The sequence below is a fragment of the Rhamphochromis longiceps genome, linkage group LG23, assembly GCF_057381845.1.
Source record: "Rhamphochromis longiceps isolate RC_006_pf linkage group LG23, R_longiceps_female_GT1.1, whole genome shotgun sequence".
Taxonomy (NCBI): domain Eukaryota; kingdom Metazoa; phylum Chordata; class Actinopteri; order Cichliformes; family Cichlidae; genus Rhamphochromis; species Rhamphochromis longiceps.
The window spans coordinates 9,974,619-9,993,514 of NC_140578.1; the positions used below are offsets into that span (position 1 = coordinate 9,974,619).

The 18,896-nt window shown below is 44.6% G+C and overlaps 1 protein-coding gene across 3 annotated transcripts; it reads right to left on the reverse strand.

The window, feature by feature from the left end:
- Nucleotides 1–4,719: 4,719 nt before the first annotated feature.
- palm1a (paralemmin 1a) lies at nt 4,720–16,175 on the reverse strand. Of its 3 annotated transcripts, XM_085397977.1 has the most exons (11): nt 15,218–16,175; nt 14,963–15,007; nt 12,615–12,660; nt 12,238–12,318; nt 9,947–10,071; nt 9,733–9,796; nt 9,424–9,445; nt 9,287–9,355; nt 9,078–9,152; nt 6,837–6,968; nt 4,720–6,117 (listed from the first exon to the last, which is right to left on the reverse strand). In XM_085397977.1, exons 2-11 carry the CDS (start codon nt 14,968–14,970, stop codon nt 5,585–5,587), a joined length of 1,155 nt encoding a protein of 384 aa, XP_085254103.1. In that variant the 5' UTR covers nt 14,971–15,007; nt 15,218–16,175; the 3' UTR covers nt 4,720–5,584. The 3 variants fall into 3 exon arrangements, with proteins under 3 accessions (XP_085254103.1, XP_085254101.1, XP_085254104.1); XM_085397975.1 differs by lacking the exon at nt 15,218–16,175 and having other exon boundaries at nt 14,963–15,179; XM_085397978.1 differs by lacking the exons at nt 6,837–6,968; nt 15,218–16,175 and having other exon boundaries at nt 14,963–15,176.
- Between the last annotated feature and the right edge of the window lie 2,721 nt (nt 16,176–18,896).

Here is an 18,896-nt window from a genome sequence, read left to right on the forward strand (position 1 = left end):
GACCCCAAATGCAGACACACGGTAAGCCACAATAAACCAATCAGGATGCAAGAGTGGACGACAGTATAACAAGGCGACGAGGACACACAAATTGAGGGTATAAATACAGGCAGAGGTATTCAGGGAAAGTAAAACTGAATACTACACTCAACAAAAATATAAACGCAACACCTTTGTTACTGCTCCCATTCCCCATGGGATGGACGTAGAGACCTAAAATTCATTCCAGATACACAATATAACCATCCCTCCCAAACAGTGGTCACAAATCAGTCCAAATGTGTGGTAGTGGGCACATCTGCTATATTGAGATAATCCATCCCACCTCACAGGTGTGCCACATCAGGATGCTGATCTGACATCATGAGTAGTGCACAGGTGTACCTCAGACTGCCCACAACAAAAGGCCACCCTGGAATGTGCAGTTTTTTGCGCTATTGGGGGTCTGGGGACCCAGAACCGGTCAGTATCTGGTGTGACCACCATTTGCCTCATGCAGTGCAACACATCGTCGCATGGAGTCTATCAGATTGTCAATTGTGGCCTGTGGAATGTTGGTCCACTCCACTTCAATGGCTGTGCGAGGTTGTTGGATATTCGTGGGAACTGGTACACGCTGTCGTATACGCCGGTCAAGCACATCCCGAACATGCTCAATGGGTGACATGTCCGGTGAGTATGCTGGCCATGCAAGAACTGGGACATTCTCAGCTGCCGTCTGCCCTGAACAATGTGAACCATGATTCATCCGTGAAGCGCACACCTCTCCAACGTGCCAGACGCCATCGAATGTGAGCATTTGCCCACACAAGTCTGTTACGGCGACGAGCTGGAGTCAGGTCAAGACCCCGATGAGGACGACGGGCATGCAGTTGAGCGTCCCTGAGACGGTTTCTGACAGTTTGTGCAGAAATTGTTTGGTTGTGCAAACCAATTGTTCCAGCAGCTGTCTGGGTGGCTGGTCTCAGACGATCTTGGAGGTGAACCTGCTGGATGTGGAGGTCCTGGGCTGGTGTGGTTACACGAGGTCTGCGGTTGTGAGGCTGGTTGGATGTGCTGCCATATTCTCTGAAACGCCTGTGGAGACGGCTTATGGTTGAGAAATGAACATTCAATGCACGGGCGACAGATCTGGTTGACATTCCTGCTGTCAGCATGCCAATTGCACGCTCCCTCATTGCTTGTGGCATCTGTGGCATTTTGCTGTGAGACAAAACTGCACATTCCAGGGTGGCCTTTTGTTGTGGGCAGTCTGAGGTACACCTGTGCACTACTCATGATGTCAGATCAGCATCCTGATGTGGCACACCTGTGAGGTGGGATGGATTATCTCAATATAGCAGATGTGCCCACTACCACACATTTGGACTGATTTGTGACCACTGTTTGGGAGGGATGGTTATATTGTGTATCTGGAATGAATTTTAGGTCTCTACGTCCATCCCATGGGGAATGGGAGCAGTAACAAAGGTGTTGCGTTTATATTTTTGTTGAGTGTAGATACATGTGAGGTTATGGTTAAATCAGCTGTAGAGAAATATTAGCCTTATCCTCCCTCGGGGATATTCTCCCTGACTGCACAGTTCAAAGAATAAAGTTTTAATTGTGCAGGAACTGTATTTGTGTGTTTGCATTCACATGGACCAGTTTAAAACGGTCCTGGCAACGCAGTGTGTCCCAGGACCTCACTCAGCCACAAAAACCAACGTGTGTGTGTTTCAGTGTTGCTGAGCAGCAGAATTTATCAGGAATGCTGCTGACCAACAGAAACACACACACAGAGTGAACACATGGAATTTGGAGTTATTTTACTTTGTTTTTTGTGAGTTTTTTTGGTTTTAAATCTTTCCTTAAAGTCAGGTTTGTAGTTGTCATTGTCTGAAAATTAGTGTTTAATCAGTTAGTTTAAGCGGTTCATCACAATAACAATAAAATACCAATTCAGACACTTGGGCTGCCACACACGTTCGACTAAATACAGTGAAACTGAAGAGACCGTCGGTCCATAAAGTCTGACCCCATCCTGCACATTCTTAAAGTGCATCTTTAAAAAAATAATTTCTGTTATTTGGCCTTAAATAACAGAAACCCAGAGTCACAGTTGCTGCTATATATTGTCCCTGATATTTGTGTGTGTGTGTGCAGCCCGCATGCACAGGGTCAAACTTCACTTGTGAACTAATCAGGGAATAACGGGGTGAAAACACAACCTGCTTCACTGTCAGCAGGTACTGTCTCCTGCAGTGGGCGACACTGAGCCTCATTCTGCAGGTTACTAAGACAACAGCAGGAGGCTGCAGAGCATGCAGACGCTGCTGAGTGAAATAAATCCCTCCGTTCTCCATCTGAGCTTGTTTTTATCTTCCTCAGAGTCTCAAACACAGCACTCTGCTGGTAAACCTCTGTGAAGTCACAGACCCACCAAGACAAACCCTCGATCTTCCACTCAGCTCCAGAAATGCTCAAAAGATCAAATAAAAACAGAAAAAGCAGCAACGTGTCAATCACTGTTCAACCCTGCCCTAAATCCTTCCTGCTTCCTGCTCCTCTCTGACCTTAATGGGAACATTATCTCCAAAACAAACATGTTTTATTTAGTCCTGAGACCATAAGCTCACCAGGAAAGAGTTCACTGAGCTCAAAGATCATCTGATGAGGAGACTCATTTCCTCACAGACTTCTATCCAATCAGAGCAGAGTCGTCACCCCCAGGACGTCAGCCAGACCCACACTCTGTGTGTGAAACATGACGACCTGATGAATTTCAGACACAAACTGATGATCTGATAATGTTTCAATACTGATTTGTAGGAGCTGCTGCTCAGCAGATATGAACCTGGTTTTAACCCTGTTTCAAGAGCTTTCTCTATCAGACATTGCATCGCTGAAATCATGATCAGCTGTGAGGAGTCTGAAGAAAGAATGAGTTGAACTTCTCAGGTCAAGTGGCTTTATTGTCATTCCCACCATGTGCAGTGGTACAGTACACAGTGAAAGGAGACAACATTCTTCCAAGACCATGGTGCTACATATAACAGACACTCAACACAGGACTAGATAAAGTGCAAGTGAGCAAAAAAAAAAAAAACTAAACAAAGACAGAAACTATACAGACACAGCAGTGCAATACAAAAGTGCAACAATGAAAGTGGGTTGTGCAAAAGCTAACTTGATGTATTAAGGGGTGCGTGTGTGTGTGTATGAGATTGTGCAAATAAGTGTTTGTGTAGCTGAGATATAGTCACAGTGAACTTTTTTCAAACTGCATTGTATATATTTGATTTTTTATTACTTAAATGGAATTTTTGTAATACTAAGGTTCCACTGTTGTAGTGGGACGTTAATCACTGGGACACTGCTAGGAAACATGTTGCATGTGTGGTGGGTTCCCAGCCAGAGTCGCATGGACTCCACACTGGTAAGGCACATTCTCTGTAGCTTGTCTCCCTGTACTAAATTATAAATTTAAGTTTGGTTTATTTTGCTTTACTAAGTATTAGTTCTTAGGGCTAAAAGTCCCCAAAGTACCAAAGTGATGGAAACTGCCTTTTATCATTATACCACCTATTTATGTGTTTTTCACTTGTGCTAAACAGAGAGGTCTGCTGCTGCATTTTGCCTTTTAGATATATGTAAATAGCTTTTCCCTCCAAGCAGTCCGGCTCCCGAGGACCACACTGCCCTCCTCCACACTGGACTCTCTTCTCCACACACTTCTTGGACTACATAACACTGTCCTCTCACTCCCGATACTTGCACTCTGCTGTATTGCACTGTTTGACTCTGTGTACTATTGTACTAATTTATTCTTGTTCTTTTCTGTTCTTATTCTATTTCTATTCAAGTACAACACTGTTGTACTTATTATTAGTTTATCTTATTCCTGTATAGTTGTGTATATATGTATATTTTATTTTTTTCCAGTTTATTTTTACAGTTTGCACCTTTGATCTAGGAGGACGCTATTTTGTCCCACTGTGTACTTGAGTTTATATTGTTGGGTTGACAATAAAACTCTGCTTGACTTGACTTAAATGTTAGTCATGTACAGATTTTGTTTTATGTGTATAATGAGTTTGTCATATAAGGCTGCACGTTAAATAGTATTTTCAGTTGTGTTGGGAAAATTTACTTTTGTATGAATATGTGTTTTGTAATTGATCCATCTTAGTGGGGATTTAAATATTATAAGTGATTATCAGTAGTTTATTTTGAAGTATACTTTGCTTCATATTTGTCTCAGTTTTACCCCGCTATTACACTTGATTTTGAAGTGGCTGTTGAGAGAAACCATTGTTTTGATATTTTTATGTTTTTTAAATATTGTGGGCCAAAGTTGCATGGACTCCACATTGGGATTAAGAAACACCTGCTGCTGTGAAAATGCTTAGAAAATAAAGCCAGTTTTGCAACCAGTCCCTGTTTGTCATCATAAAACAGTCTACCATTTGAAATCTGCTACACTTGGCAATGACGTGTATGAGGGTGTGTGTGGCAGTCCGATCGCTGAGCTGTGAGAGTTGGATCCTCTTGGCGAGCGTCGCTGACTCAGCGGGTGGATCAAAAAACAGCTGATGGGATTGTGAGTGCTGTTTGATGGAGCCCAGTGTGAGTGAATCCTCTGAGGTTATGTCAGACTTTCAATGCAGCACGCTTCAAAAGATTTCCACAGAGACGAAGATCAGCGAATGCTTTTCAAACTTTCAGAGGTCAAAGAAGCAATCAACAATTAAAACGTTTAATTTTATTCAATAAAGACGACAGCAGCTTCGAGTTCTCATCTGTTTCCTGTAAAGATCATTGGTTTGAGCAGTGCTGGATTAAAACCTCTGATCACACAGAGCCATGCACGAGTCTGCAGGATAAGACCTCATTCAAGGACAGGTGAACAGACCTGTCAGGTATAAGACTCCAAACATGCATTTCTGTATTAAACCTTCATGTAGCTGTTTATCAGATTTATAGTGTACACATTAATTAATGTTATAGTTTGCACAATCTTTTACTCTGCCCATTTTTATTGTCTTTGTTTGTTTTCACTGCTGTATATGTAACATTTTACACAGTTTTCAGTGCCCGTGGCACTTTTACTGTGTTTATTTATTGTAGACTGGACCGTCTTCATCCTACTGCTCGAACACAATCATTTCCCTTGAGGGATAGAGAGGTACTTGTTGGTCCATATAGAAGGTGGAGGTGAAGAATTTAGGCTGCGGCACAAAAGCAGACTAGTTTCTGCTCATTTTATTTCTTCTTTTAAAAACTCAGACAGCTTCTAATAAATATAATAATACATTCACAGAAAGGAGGGGGAGGAGCTACAAACATCCTGGCACAGCGAAGGCGGAGGCTAACACTGAGGCTATGCTAACACTGAGACATGTAAGTACAGACGTGCAGAGTAAAAAAGTAAAAAGGCTTCAAGAAAATAGAAAAAGTAAAGAGAGGCTTTATACACCTGAAGGAAAAAACAGGAAGTGATGTTGGGAGGGCTGTGAGCAATGGGAGGAGTTTTCAGTCCTTTTTATTTTTGTATTTGCGTGCTACGTTTCAAGGCGGCACCCCCCCCCCACAGGTCACCAGGTCACATGATGCTACAGCACTTACACGGCTTCTTCTCCTTCCCTGCCGTCTCCCCATTGCTTGCCACTGGTATCGCCATTGGAGGTTTAGTGGAGGTTGGTGGGGCCTTGGAGGTGGGCAGAGGTGGATCCGCCTCCTTTTCTCCCCCTGATGTCTTCCCGTTTGGGTCATCAATGTGCACCAGCTCGGCCTTCACCGTGCCCTGCAGCCCCAGCACCTTCTTGGTCTCGTCTTCATCCTCTACGCTCTGGTATCCCATGAACACCATGGTAACCGGGTTCTCAGTGCTCGCCTCAGCCACGCTCGGCTCACCACCCACTTCGGCCTCTAGCCCTGTGATCTCCACTGGAACCTGAGGTAGCGGCGACTTGGACCACATCAGCTCCAACTCCTCCCGAACCTCTGCTGTCGGGAGGGATGTCACAGTGGTGACAGTCTGTGACATCATCGACGCCTCATCAGCTTTGTGGATGAGCTCTTCAACCTCAGAGGAGCTGAGCAGGTGGATATCCTCACCATTCAGCTCATGGACCACTGGGAGACAGGAAGACACAGGTGAGGGTCAGAGTGCGACACCTGAATGCTCTCCAGCTGAAGGACCAATAAAGACTCACTGAGTGATGTCACAGAGTACACCTGTGCATCAGCTTCCTTCAGCTGGAGCTGAAAGTGATGAGGTGTGACCACCTGACTGTCAGGTGAGTGTTGATCATGCAGGCAGGCTGAGGCCGCTGTGGCTTTAGGAGAAGGAAAACTGCTGCTGTGAAAACCTGCAAACCTCCAGCAGGAGGCGCTGCAACAACCAGACACATGGATCTGCTCCTCACACTGTGCTATAAAATGTCCACTGCAGGAACTCAGCAGGAATGACCCTCAGATCTGAAACTCTCAGGATACAACAGCCTGTCACAGGTGTGTAACGCAGGTGTCTAATGCTATGAAAATACCTGGTGGAACATCTGGCAGGTAATGAGTGGAGTTCAGAGGTCCTCCCAGATATGCTGAGAGTTTCTGAAGTGAAGATGTGGAGGTGTTCAGCAAAGACTGTGAGGGCAAATAGTTCAATAATTTAAGAAAAAAAGAATGAGTGATTCATCATCTACAGTCCATGAGCTTGTGAAGAGATTCAGATAAATGCGCGCACAGCAGAGCTTAAATCAGCCCTTTGAGAGTCAGTTATTGCATCAGCAGGTCCCTTCTCTTAAAGCCGGCTTTGTTTTTATTTATTTTTCTTGTTTACTTGCTAACATCACCTTTCTGCTCATCTTCATAAACTTTGAACCCTTGGTCAGAGAGGTCAACAGGAAGTTTGGTGTTACTGGACAGAACCCTGGTTTCCCCCGTCACTCTGTCCCGCTCTACTTTAATCTCCACCGAGTACATCGCTGGATTGGGAGGGGTTAGAAGGGATCACAGGGTCAGAGGGGGTCAACACAACAGACACAATGAGCTGCTGCGGATCTAAAGATAAAGGCAGCAGGCAGAAGGTTAGATCACAGAAGAGAAGAGTCAGGACAGAGAAAGCAGCAGGTCATAAACAAGCACCCCAGGTGAGGGTAACCTTCCAATAGCAAAGGTACAGCTCTATTAGTGTGACATGACATAACCATGCAGAACAAAGAAGGGTCTGATGACCAGAAGGAATATGTGAGGCTCTGCTCGCATCATCCAGACTGACTTTGGTACAGTGTGTATATCCTCTCCTGCTGCCTCAAATAACTGAACTACCAAAACATTTCAGCTGCAAACAACCACAACTCAGATAAGTCCCAAGGATCAGATACATTAAATGGACACCAGCACCCACACATTACCCTGAGAGGAGCTGCTCAGCCATGAAGCTCCTGGTGCACAGTGTCTGCTGATGTTAATGCCAGGGATGGATGGATGAATGAATGGATGAATAGATGGATAAATGGGAGAATAGATGGATGAATGGATGATGGATGGATGGATGAATGGATGGAAGGACGGATGGATTGATTGATGAATGGATAAACAGATGGATAAATGGGAGAATAGATGGATGAATGGATGGATGGATGGATGGGAGAATAGACTAATGGATGGACGGACGGACGGATGGATGGATTGATAAATGGGAGAACAGATCGTTAGGCGGATGGTAGAATTCTCCTGAACGGACTTTTGTAACAGTAGCGTCCTGTTAGCACCACATTGGAATTGCTGAGCTTTTCAAACTCTGTCTCTCATACAGATAAAGGCAGGTCACAGGTGCTGGATTAATACACCCGTGGCACTGATTCACAGATTAACAGGTGTAACTCAGGACTTTTGTCCATAAGTGTACATGGGAGACGTTTTCCATCAGATGTTGAGGGACACTGTGAGGAGGTGGAGGAAGAGGGCCTTGGATGCAGCTCAGGTTATTGCAAGAGTTTATTCCTGAAACTTGAAATCTGTGACCAGAAGCAGAGTTGCTGACGTTCGTACGGTCAGAGTCTGCCTCCTCTGTTGCTGCGTTGTTTGAGTACATGTGCATCACTCTGATTTTCTCTCTGCATGTTGAGTGAGGCTGCATGTATTTATTAAAGTCAAGGGAAAGAATGTGAAAGCTCTACTGATGTTTCTAATCTAACATGCTTCGAGCTTCACTTAACATGTGCATGTTGACAGTTGCTGTGAGGACTCGACCTTCAGGATGGACTGAGTGCTGACACAGCGGTCACACTCTGGCTCCGACATCGTCTTTTTCCAAATGCCTTCACATCTCCCGTGGAAACCCCTGCAGTCATGCCAGGGGTAGATTCAGACCTGCTTCTGTTCAGCCTTAAATACCAGCAAAGTGTCAGGAAACTCCCACAGCTTCATACATTCATTTAGCCCATGATTCATTTCAATAGCCTCCCACAGATCCTACACTATGAGGGAAACAACACAATAACACACACACACCCATCACACCAGCCAACACACAAATTCACTGTTAACGTGACCCTAAAACGGACTTACAGATAGAAACAGGAAGGCAGCTGTTAGAGACACATTAAGGTCGATGTCCCCTCTCCTCCCACGTGTCTACACTCTATGACCTCTGACCTTACACATTTGCAGGGTGAATGATAACAGACTCATTAAAATCACTGAAAGCTGCGATTAATCATATTTTACTGATTCTTCGAACCTCATCACGGAGAACCAAACGCAAACTCTTAAAGTCAGGAAACAACATGGCTGATCTCATCTGTACTTTATTCTTTTACTGGCTTTATTAGACAGTGCATCTAAGACAGACAGGAAAGCAGGGGAAGACCTGCGTCAACCCTCCGGCTGCTCTCAGCCATAGGGCCTATGGCCATCTCCTTCTCCCAGTGAGCTAATCTTTAGCCATGGAAATATTCTGGATCTATTTCCTGACTTGGTGACTTCCAGGTGAGCTTCATGTCCCACCTGAGGAAAACTAGCTCAGTTCACCAGTTTAAGACGACCCCCGTCAGGTCGGTGCAGAGTGGGTGTGGTCACTTCTGACTCACCTTTCTTCATCTCCTCGGTCGCCTCTCTGGGTTTGTTCAGTCGAGGACTTTTGTTAACTTTGACCTCTGCAGGGGCTTGTGGGTAAAAATGGGCCAGGCACAAAGACAGAGCAGAGAAAGAACTAACAGTGAGGTTATCACAACAACTTACCGTAATGTAACTGTAATCTGATTACTGAGATCTGATTACAGTTATAGCACAGTCTCACCTTGGATCACCTGAGTTGCCAGTGGAGCCCTGTCCTGCTGATGCCTTTCGCGATCTTTGACCTCTACAGCTGATCAGAGACAAACGTGAGACAAAGGCTTCACGAATAAAAACAGACAGAGAAATTTAGAAATTTACCTGAAGCTGGTCTTGATGACACCTGGAGGCACAAACAGAGAAAGGAAGTTTATCTTCACAATAAGAGTCTTAACAGGAATCCTCCATCAATAAGTAGAAGGAAACGGGAAACAGAAACATGAAAAAACCTCCAAAGTAAGCCAGTCCTGCCAGTGAACCCCCCTCCCAACATCCTCACCCATGTAATCCAACCTAATTTGTTTCAAATGATCTATTAACCCTATGAGGACAGCAGAAAAGCTGATTTTAGAAAGGAAAAAAAGTGATATTAGAGAACGTTTGTGTGTGCGTGCGTGCATGTACACTCACTTTAATGTTAGTTATGGTCTGACAGACAGATCCAGTCTCAAGGCCGACAAGTTCCTGCTGCAGCCTACAGCACACACACACACACACACACACACACACACACACACACACACACACACACACACACACACACACACACACACACAGTTGATGGTTTTAATCCCACAGTGAATAAGGCCACCCTTCCTGGATGTTCGGGCTCGGCGGCTCAGACCTGTCGATGGTCTCCTCCAGGCTCCGGGTCCGGGCCTCGTCCTGCTCCAGCTGTCTACAGACTTCGTTCTGCTCGGGTCCAGCAGATGCTCCCTCCAGGAGCCAGCGGTCCCTCAGAGCCTTTGACTGAAACACAGGTCACATAGATGACAGCTTCCTTCTAACACGTGAGGAGGCACGTATCAAATTCATATTTGTTCATGAAAGTTTATGAAAAGAAGAGCTGCAGAAACATGTGCTTAAAGTTCACTCGTGATCTGCTCACTATGAAGCCCACCACCGAAGCCGTCGTCATTCCTTCATCATTTCTTTATAAAGGAGGCAGGTTGAAGGTGTGCAGGTGAGTCCAGCTGTTCGATTGGAAGCTGTGAGTGAGACAGGAAGTCCTCTGACTGCAAACAGCTGACAGATCATCAGGAGAGGACAGACTGGCACTCTGATCCACTCAGAAAACAATTAACATAAAGCCCTGAAAGTCCACAGGAGACACCTGGGGATCCTGTCCTTCATCAAAGCTTCCAGCTAAGTGAGGAAGACTCTCCAGCAGGAAGATGTGTCATCATCCACAGAGCATGAAGAGAATAATCAAAGCAGATCAGAGGGTTCAAAGCATCTGTCAGCCTCGGGAATAGAAAGCTTCAACCTTAAAAAGTGTCAGAAAGGCTGAGCAGCTCCAGACTAAACAAATCAGCCAGCAAGATGAAGATCAGAGCAGCACGAGGAAGGAAACCTGGACATCAGACTTCACAGTCTGCAAAAAAATCCCCATGCACGGTTAAAACTAAACCAGCGGGTTCATCAGAGCTTTTTACATATATAACCTGAACTCTGGTCTCATTCTGAGCGTCTCATTAAACCCTTGCAGCTGACAGCAGCAGACACTCAGCTGCACGGCTCTGAGTGGGATTCGTCCTCGCCGGGTCGTCTTTCAAACTCTCAACGATTTTAATCAGCACCTTAAAAAGCTGCTCGTTTCACACACATGCTGGCAGAAAAAAAATCTTTATCCATTTATTGTTTTGACGTTTCGGCTACACAACACTACAAATTGGAGAGCATCAGCATCATGTCCTCAAAGGAGAAAACAGTGAAAATGGAATAAAATCATTTTAGTATCTAATGATTGAAAGCAGGCGTGCACAGACAGCAATGGGTGCTCATGGACCAACGTCCATCAGGAGGACGTCTGAGTGTCCCTTTAATAAACGCGTGAAGCCTGAATGGATCCTTTTAGTTGAATAAAATTATCTGGATGAGCTCGGGCTCTCTGAACTCGCGGCCTCCTCCTCATCGGGAAAACAGCTGCTATTTCACATGGCCCTGGCAGTCCTGTCCTACCTGCGTGCTGTTTGGCTGATCTCAGATATTTTTACCTTGCAGCTGTTCTCAGTTTGTGCCTCTTGAATCTCTGAATACCTGGAAGACTCGACACACAGTGAGCCAGCAGGAGTAGGAGCCAGAGAGAGTTACTCTTTATTTTTTCTGGTGAAAGACAAACTGATAAGAGTCATTAATGAAATATGATCTCATATCAAAGATCAATAATAGATGAGAGAATTTACTGGCAGAAATAAATTTTCCACAGCACTTCAGTCTGGAATATACAACATCTGAACGACAGGTTTCTGTCGTTGTTCTGAGAACACAACAGAGAGCCGCCTATCAGAATAAAACAGGAAATGACCACTGACCATCTGAAAGAAGGACATGAATAAAAACATCAGTGTGAAAGAGCTGGACTCCACAGAGCATTCAGGTTTTGGTTTCGTTTATTTAGTGCACAAAAATGTTTCTTTGTGGTTTGGCATCAATGTCAGCTTTGTAGCCAACTCCACACCGACTCGTCTCAGGTCCCGGCGTGGGACCTGAGGGAGGGAGGGAAACCTCGTTAACACAATCATCTCCACCTGCCCATCAGACTTCATGGCACAGCCCCTTGAGTGCACTGCAACACCCCTCCACTGCAGCGGAGCCAGAGACCACGCCCCTGCCATAATCAGGCCTGGATCAGACCCAGATCAAACCTGGATCAGGCCTGGATCCGATCTGGATCTGGTTGAGTCATATCTGGATCACACCTTGATCAGACCTGGATCTCTGCAGCAGTCTGTTTACGTGCCTGAACAGACTCAGAGCTCAGAGACATGAGGTCTCAGTCTGACTCGTGTTTCTGCGTCTTCACGCCTCCTAGCGGCGCGATTTAAAACGGTACGAAGGCTTCAGCATCTTGCTCACCTCTGAGTGCACCCGACCTTTAAACAGAAAACAGGAAACAGGAAGTGGTGGGCTCACCTTCAGGTGCTGTAGCGCCCTCCTGTCGTCCTCCAACTGACGCTTCTTGTTCTCGATCTCCGTCTGCCACTTCCTTTTCTCCTGCAGCATTATGGAAAACAGAACCAGCTGCTGATTGGGATCAATAATCCAATCACACTTCTGCTCTGAAGTAATCCACTGAGGTAATCTGATTACTGACTGCACTCTCTTAGTGTGGGCTTTTATTTTGAAATAAAATAAAAGTGTGTTTGTTTAGATAAAGTTTAAAATTCAGAGTCAACATTGATAACTTCGAGCAATAAAACTTACTGGGGGGGTGGGGTCTCACACACACATCTGAATCATTGATACTAGGTGTGTGAGATGCTGCATTCACTGACTGTAAGTAAACTCACCACAATGAGCTGCAGTCGATCCTGCTGATAGAGAACCTCGCTCACCCTGAGGGAGAGACAGACAGACAGGTTAATGATGTCACTGTGACATCACTGAATCGTACGTTTCCTTGTTCCGCTTAATACACAGATGCTCGATGCACAGCTCTGTTTACACTTTAACCTCACACACTCATTCATACACTGACTAGCTATCTCACACATACACACGCACACACTCTCTCTCTCTCTCTCTCTCTCTCTCAAACACACACACACACACACACTCCAGCAGAGTCTTGAAGCGATCAGCTAACAAGTGCTCAACAGCGGTGAGTCATCAGTTATTTGCTGTAAAGATGGCTGCCCTTTATTCAGTTTGCTTGAGCTGAAGGCAGTGCGAGGCCTCAGGCGGTCTGTGCTGGCGGAGCTGCTGCTGGTTGGTGTAGCACTCAGGAAACCAGAGTTCACCAAACAAGGAGCAGCCAGACGCAGATGCGGCGTTGGTCCCGCCCTGATTCCTCCCTGAGTCTAATGGGAGCATCGCACCCAAAGTAGACTTCATGTTTTATTCAGTGAGACTTCAACTGGAGGCTGAGACCATGAACTCATCGGGACAGAGGTCACTGGGTTCAGAGGTCAGCTCGATCCACCTCTCCTCTCTGGAGGACACACAGTATGCTTTACACTTTAAACTTTTCCTCTCAGACACCTCAAACAAAGCTTCACTTTAAGGTCTCCATGGAGACCACAGTCCACTGCAAGGACCGACAACACCAGCAGCTAGAACCCGGCCCACTGGGAAGCAGTTCAGACACAGCGCCCTGACGAGGAGGAGGTACTTTAAAGGCTCAAACTGAAGCTCAGGCTCTTTCTGTGTTTTTGTCCATGCCTGCTCAGCAGCAGTGAGATGTATTATAGAGAGGGGCATGGCAGGTAATGGGACAGGAGCTCAGACTGATGATTGGATGATATTAATTATTGATCAGTTTGTGATCCGTCTGAGAGGAAAGGGTTCCGGTCAGTCAGCAGGTGTGTGACTTTTAATTGAAACGCCGCATTAGAGGCAGACAGGAAGTCCATGCACTGCAGTGATGAAGTACTTGCAGTAAAAACAGAAGAGTACAAATACTCAGTTACATGTTAGAGTAAAAGTACTCTCAGCTTAGCCTTATAAAGTAAAGATAAGCGATAAGATCAGATAAACCTTTATTAGTCCCACATTTGGCACTAACACGTGGTTCTGCTCTGGGCTGTGTCCTTGTCCAGACACCACATCCTACTACTGCCTCTGAGCCTCCACCAGGCTGCAGCAGCTCCATCAATCCCACAGGCACACCAAACAAGCACACAGGAAGTGCACTTCAAAATAAAACAGCTGCTGGGATGAAACTCAACCAGCTCCCAGATTCTGATTGGCAGTCTTGTCTGAAGTCTGGGTTTATAAGTGGCTGTGAGGAAGGCAGGAGGAAATAATGAAGAAGTCACAAAGAAAACAGATTTCTGCAGAACATGATGGAAAATAATACAGATAAAAAAAATTCCCAAAACACAAAGTGGTAAGAAACCAATGATTTATCTGCAGCTTCCTGTTTACCTGCATCGGTTAAATCTGATTATCTGATGAACCTCAAACATGACGTACAGAAACATCAGAACTCATCTCAGCACCATCTGACACCTGGATCTGCTCCCAGGTGTGACTCTTCCTGTGGGAATCATCCATTGGGTGCGTCTCTGCAGGTGTATGGTAACTCCATAGTGAGTGAGACTTTGTGCAGGTGTGTCAGAGCAAGTTTTATGTTGACGTTTCTGAAAATTCACACTTTGTGGTAATTCTTGTAATTCTGTAAGTGACATCGTGACATCATTAAAGAGCCTGCCTTGCTGAATTTAGAAAACTGAACCAATCGGACTGGGGCTTAAACCTTATATTGTGAAGAACCCCGCCGGAAGTCACCCTCTCCTCACACGTCCAACTTGACGGAAGTGACTGAGCTCAAATGAGGAACACAGAAACTGATCAATATGTAATCATAGACGCTCGTGCTGCTTATTGATCAGAGCTGGTGCTGCTTCCGCAGGGGAAAGTAGAGCACAGAGAGGTTTGATCACTCCGCGGGTCCGCACGCCCTTTAACCCATCACCTGCCGCTGCGGTGACTCGGACACCCCCACCACACCCCCCAAAGTCTCCAGTTTGGTGCAGTTAGCCCCCCACCCATCCACCCCTCGGTCCTGACTCAGCGCCCTGATGCCGCACAATGAGGACACGAGTCTCAGATACGTCACAAACACAGAAAAACAACCAGAAGAAGAAAAGAGAAGAAGGGAAAGAAAGAAGAGAGAGAAGAAATAAAGTGTACTCACTCCTCCATGTCCGACGGCAGATCAGTCCGCAGCAAAATCAAACATCTGATCCACATCCGAGAGAGAAAACAAACCCGCCCACCGGGGAGGACGGAGGACAGGAGGGAGGGGGAGGAAAGGAGAGGAGGGTAGGAAAGGAGAAAAGGGTAGGAGAAGTTTTGAATGTTGAACCTTTTTTGGTCAGATTTTGACGTCACAGTTGAAAGTGTGCTTGCAGATTCATAATCAAGAGATGAGAGTGAGGAAGACTTTTACTTTGAAATCAGTCCAACATGCAAAAACGCTGTTATTGAATCCCAAAAGGTTGATTCTGTTCATCTGGACGTTTTCAGTGGGAGAAACGTTTCGTCATCATCCAGGTGACTTATGCAGTCTCAGCTTACAGCAGGTCTCCAACCTTATAAACGGTTCCTCTGCACAATGACTGAAACTAGCCAGACAGAATCAGCCTTTTGGGATTTACTTACCTGGATGACTGAGCATGCATCAAGAGGCTGTTATTGATCAATTGACTAATGGATGGAGGATCGATTTTAAGAACTGTGAGGTGGACGGGATGAAGATGTGGAGCTCCTGGTCTCCATGATGACTTATTATTTTTATTACTGCAGCTGTCACGGGGACAGACTGGGACGTCAGACTCGGTAACAAAGCCTTCTGCTTCACACGAGTACTTCCTTCTGCACTCTCCATGTTTGCTCCTCGTCCTTCATATCATTTATTGTACATGTGAATCCATTTTTCATGAGCTTAAGTTTCATGAAGCTTCCTGCAAGTCATTCACATCATGAAAGTGATAAACACACGAATGAATCCAGAATTATCATCCAGTACCAGTAAGTACTCATACTTTAGTTACTCTCAGTGTAGTTGGAGTGCTTTTTAAACTCAGTGTTTCAGTGAAGCGCCAGGATGAGGCGCTTCATTTTGAATATAATGTCATATTTATGTCGACACTCCAGATATTTGGCAATGAACATGTTAAAGTTTTGTTTTTGGTACAGTTTAAAGACAGACATTTATCCCGAGGACAGTTTGTCTCATTTTCTTTTCATTTAATTAACACGGAAGGTGAAGCAATAATCCTGCAGCAACACCTAGTGGTGGTTGGAAAGAATTTTTTTTAATGGTCGACTTCCTGCAGATCATGCTTCTTACTGTACCATAGCTGGACTGGCCATCGGGCATACCGGTGGGCCGCTGGCGATTTTTTGTTTTTATGGGCCGATGGATATTTTTTTTTTTTTTTTTTTTTTTTAGGAAGGGTATATATAATGAAAGGTGTTGGATTGGCCAATTGGTCATGATCGACTCTGGGCTGGACCAATTACAGCCGAGGAGGCTGGATGCACCCTCCCCCTTGTTTAGCAATCACGTGATTTTCGCGCATTGCATGCCGGGAACTCGTGGCAAAACAATCCAAGTACCGCATCAAATGCAAGCATTTGCAGCACCGCAAGACGTTCATTCTCCGGTTCCAATACCTTCTTTTTTTTCTTTGCCGCACAAAAAAGGAATGTACAAAACAAAAGGAGAACAATGCCGGTCCGTACAAAGACAGACTCGACGAAAAGACAAAGAAAAGATACGAGGAAAAAATCAAAGGAGTGAAAGGGTCAGACCCTTACGAGCACACAGAGTGGACAAAAGACGTCAGTGTGCTGCCCACTTTCACCACGCTCAGATTTATAATTACACGGTTCTTGGAGTGAGTGCACACACTCATGAAGTTTAGTAACTTCAGGTCACTGCAACAAGCCCAGGTACAGTTTACCGACGGATGGGTGCAGGACCTTGAAATGCACCGTGTAGGACGAAAGACTATTGTACGTATCATAAGTTTACCAGTCTCACAAATCGTCTTCATAAATACACATTCATTAACAGTTTATTAATAGGACCTTTGAGCTCAACGGTAATTAATTAGTAGTGGAAATAATTTCTGGTAGTGTAACAGTGTTTGTGGTATTATTCCACTTGCCACAAATATCAGTGTAATGGGGAAACAGCGCCCCCCCCCCCCCCCCGCTCTCAGTGTGGCTGGTTAGGTGAGGCTGGCTGCAGTAATCGCTGCCAGTCTGCCGTAGCCATACGAGAGGTGAGTTGTATTGTTCCGCACACAATATAGCTAAGTAGTACAGACACATAAAACATATTTGATTAGCTGACGAGCACCGAGTGTAATAAGTGCTTAGTGGACACATGTCCAACACCAGTTTTATGTACTTTTCATTTGTTTATTACAGTTTTTTACAGACGCTAGGACACATTTCTCAATACTTAGGTCACGTTTGCAAAACTCCTCACACAGTGAGCACAACAGAAGTCTATGTGGGCTAAACTGAGGACCAGTTATCATTGTTTTGGCACAAAATGCATTCAATGACTACATCTCTCAAATTACATGAATCATCTTCTCACTCAGACACAACAACTGCCAAAAACCTTTGTACGGACAGGACATTTTGCATGTGCTTACATACTGTTTTCAAAACTGTTAAACTCATGGTCAAAACAATAACACAATGCAAAACTTGAAAAGACAGCAAAATCCAACGGCAATATTTTATTGAAACATATTTTAAATCTAACAATGCAGTTTAACCAGCCACAGCTGATTCTCATTGTAGATGAACATCTACACAGTTGTTACTCCTTCAATTTTTCAACTCCTTCAATTCTGGCATGCCAGAAGATTCTTTCCTAGGTGTGTTGCCCTAGATGACATAAGATGTGATGTGGATGAGAACCTGTGGCCAAATGGAGAAGACCGAGTAGATTAGCATTACTATTGTATGTGTATCAGTGGATGGTGTGTATACGAATTCTTGTATTTTGGGATTACTTAGTGCAAAAAAATAAAAATACATAAACATAAATACATGATGTCTGATTCATTCCAGTAACATATATTGAAATTATAAACAGAGATGTGTCCTTGTTTTACACAGGAAAACACTGTGTAATGCTACATGTTGTTAGTGTTTTTTAGGTCATTGTTTTGTGGGTGACAAAGTGTGTTTGTCGGCTGTCAACCTTTGCTAGTGTTCTGGAGGAATGTTTTTATTTGAGACCTGAATGAAGTGTTTTGGTAGTTGTAGTGCATTTTGAATGTGGAATGAACTGCTTTGCCAAGCTGAGGGTCAGTTAGGAGAATTGTGTGAAGAGTTTTGCAAAAGTGACCTAAGTATTGAGAAATGTGTCCTAGCGTCTGTAAAAAACTGTAATGTGTGAAACTGTATGCTAAAGCGGAATGCTAATGAGATGTTCTGCCGTAGTGTGCTGTGCGGAGTGGTGTGTGGCGAGCCTGTGCACTGATAATACACCGTTGTTTCCATTCAGGTACATAATTTGTTGTTGCTGTTATTTTATTGTATATTAGAAATTGTAATATTGCTGCAGTAATCGCTGCCAGTCTGCCGTAGCCATACGAGAGTGTGCTGTGCGGAGTGGTGTATGGCGAGCTTGTGCACTGATAATACACCGTTGTTTCCATTCAGGAAATAAAGTGGCAACGATCGATCAGAGACTCCTTGTCTTTTTAAAAACACTACACAACGCAGAGTCGAGGAGTCTGTTTGGGCCGAACTGTTGCAGCGGGATGAAGCAGAAACCGGTTACAGTAGCATTACAGAAATGTAGCAGTGACAATAATATTGTATGTTGTAATCGCAATGGACAATAAGTGATACAAAACAACTGTTTTATCCTGTGAATAAAAGTATATGTTTTTGTCAATGTACCATGGTAATAACAGAAGCGAAACACAATATTGTGTCAGGACAATTTACTATTTATGCACAATAAATAAAGGAGCATAGCGCGACAATTTCTGTTCAGCGCCAGACTTGCTTGTAACCTATATCACCAATTATGTTAAGAAAAATGACGTATTAACTACTAAAAAACTCTGACCTTTGTGGGAATGCTTGGA

What these genes read in the sequence shown, in the direction of transcription:
- palm1a (XM_085397975.1), bottom strand. Translation starts at nt 15,018, where the DNA reads ATGTGGATCAGATGTTTGATTTTGCTGCGGACTGATCTGCCGTCGGAC. An exon ending in CTGCCGTCGGACATGGAGGA is followed by an intron (nt 12,661 to 14,962) that starts GTGAGTACACTT and finishes TCTCTCCCTCAG; the next exon opens with GGTGAGCGAGGTTCTCTATC. An exon ending in AGACCATAACTAACATTAAA is followed by an intron (nt 9,446 to 9,732) that starts GTGAGTGTACAT and finishes TTGTGCCTCCAG; the next exon opens with GTGTCATCAAGACCAGCTTC.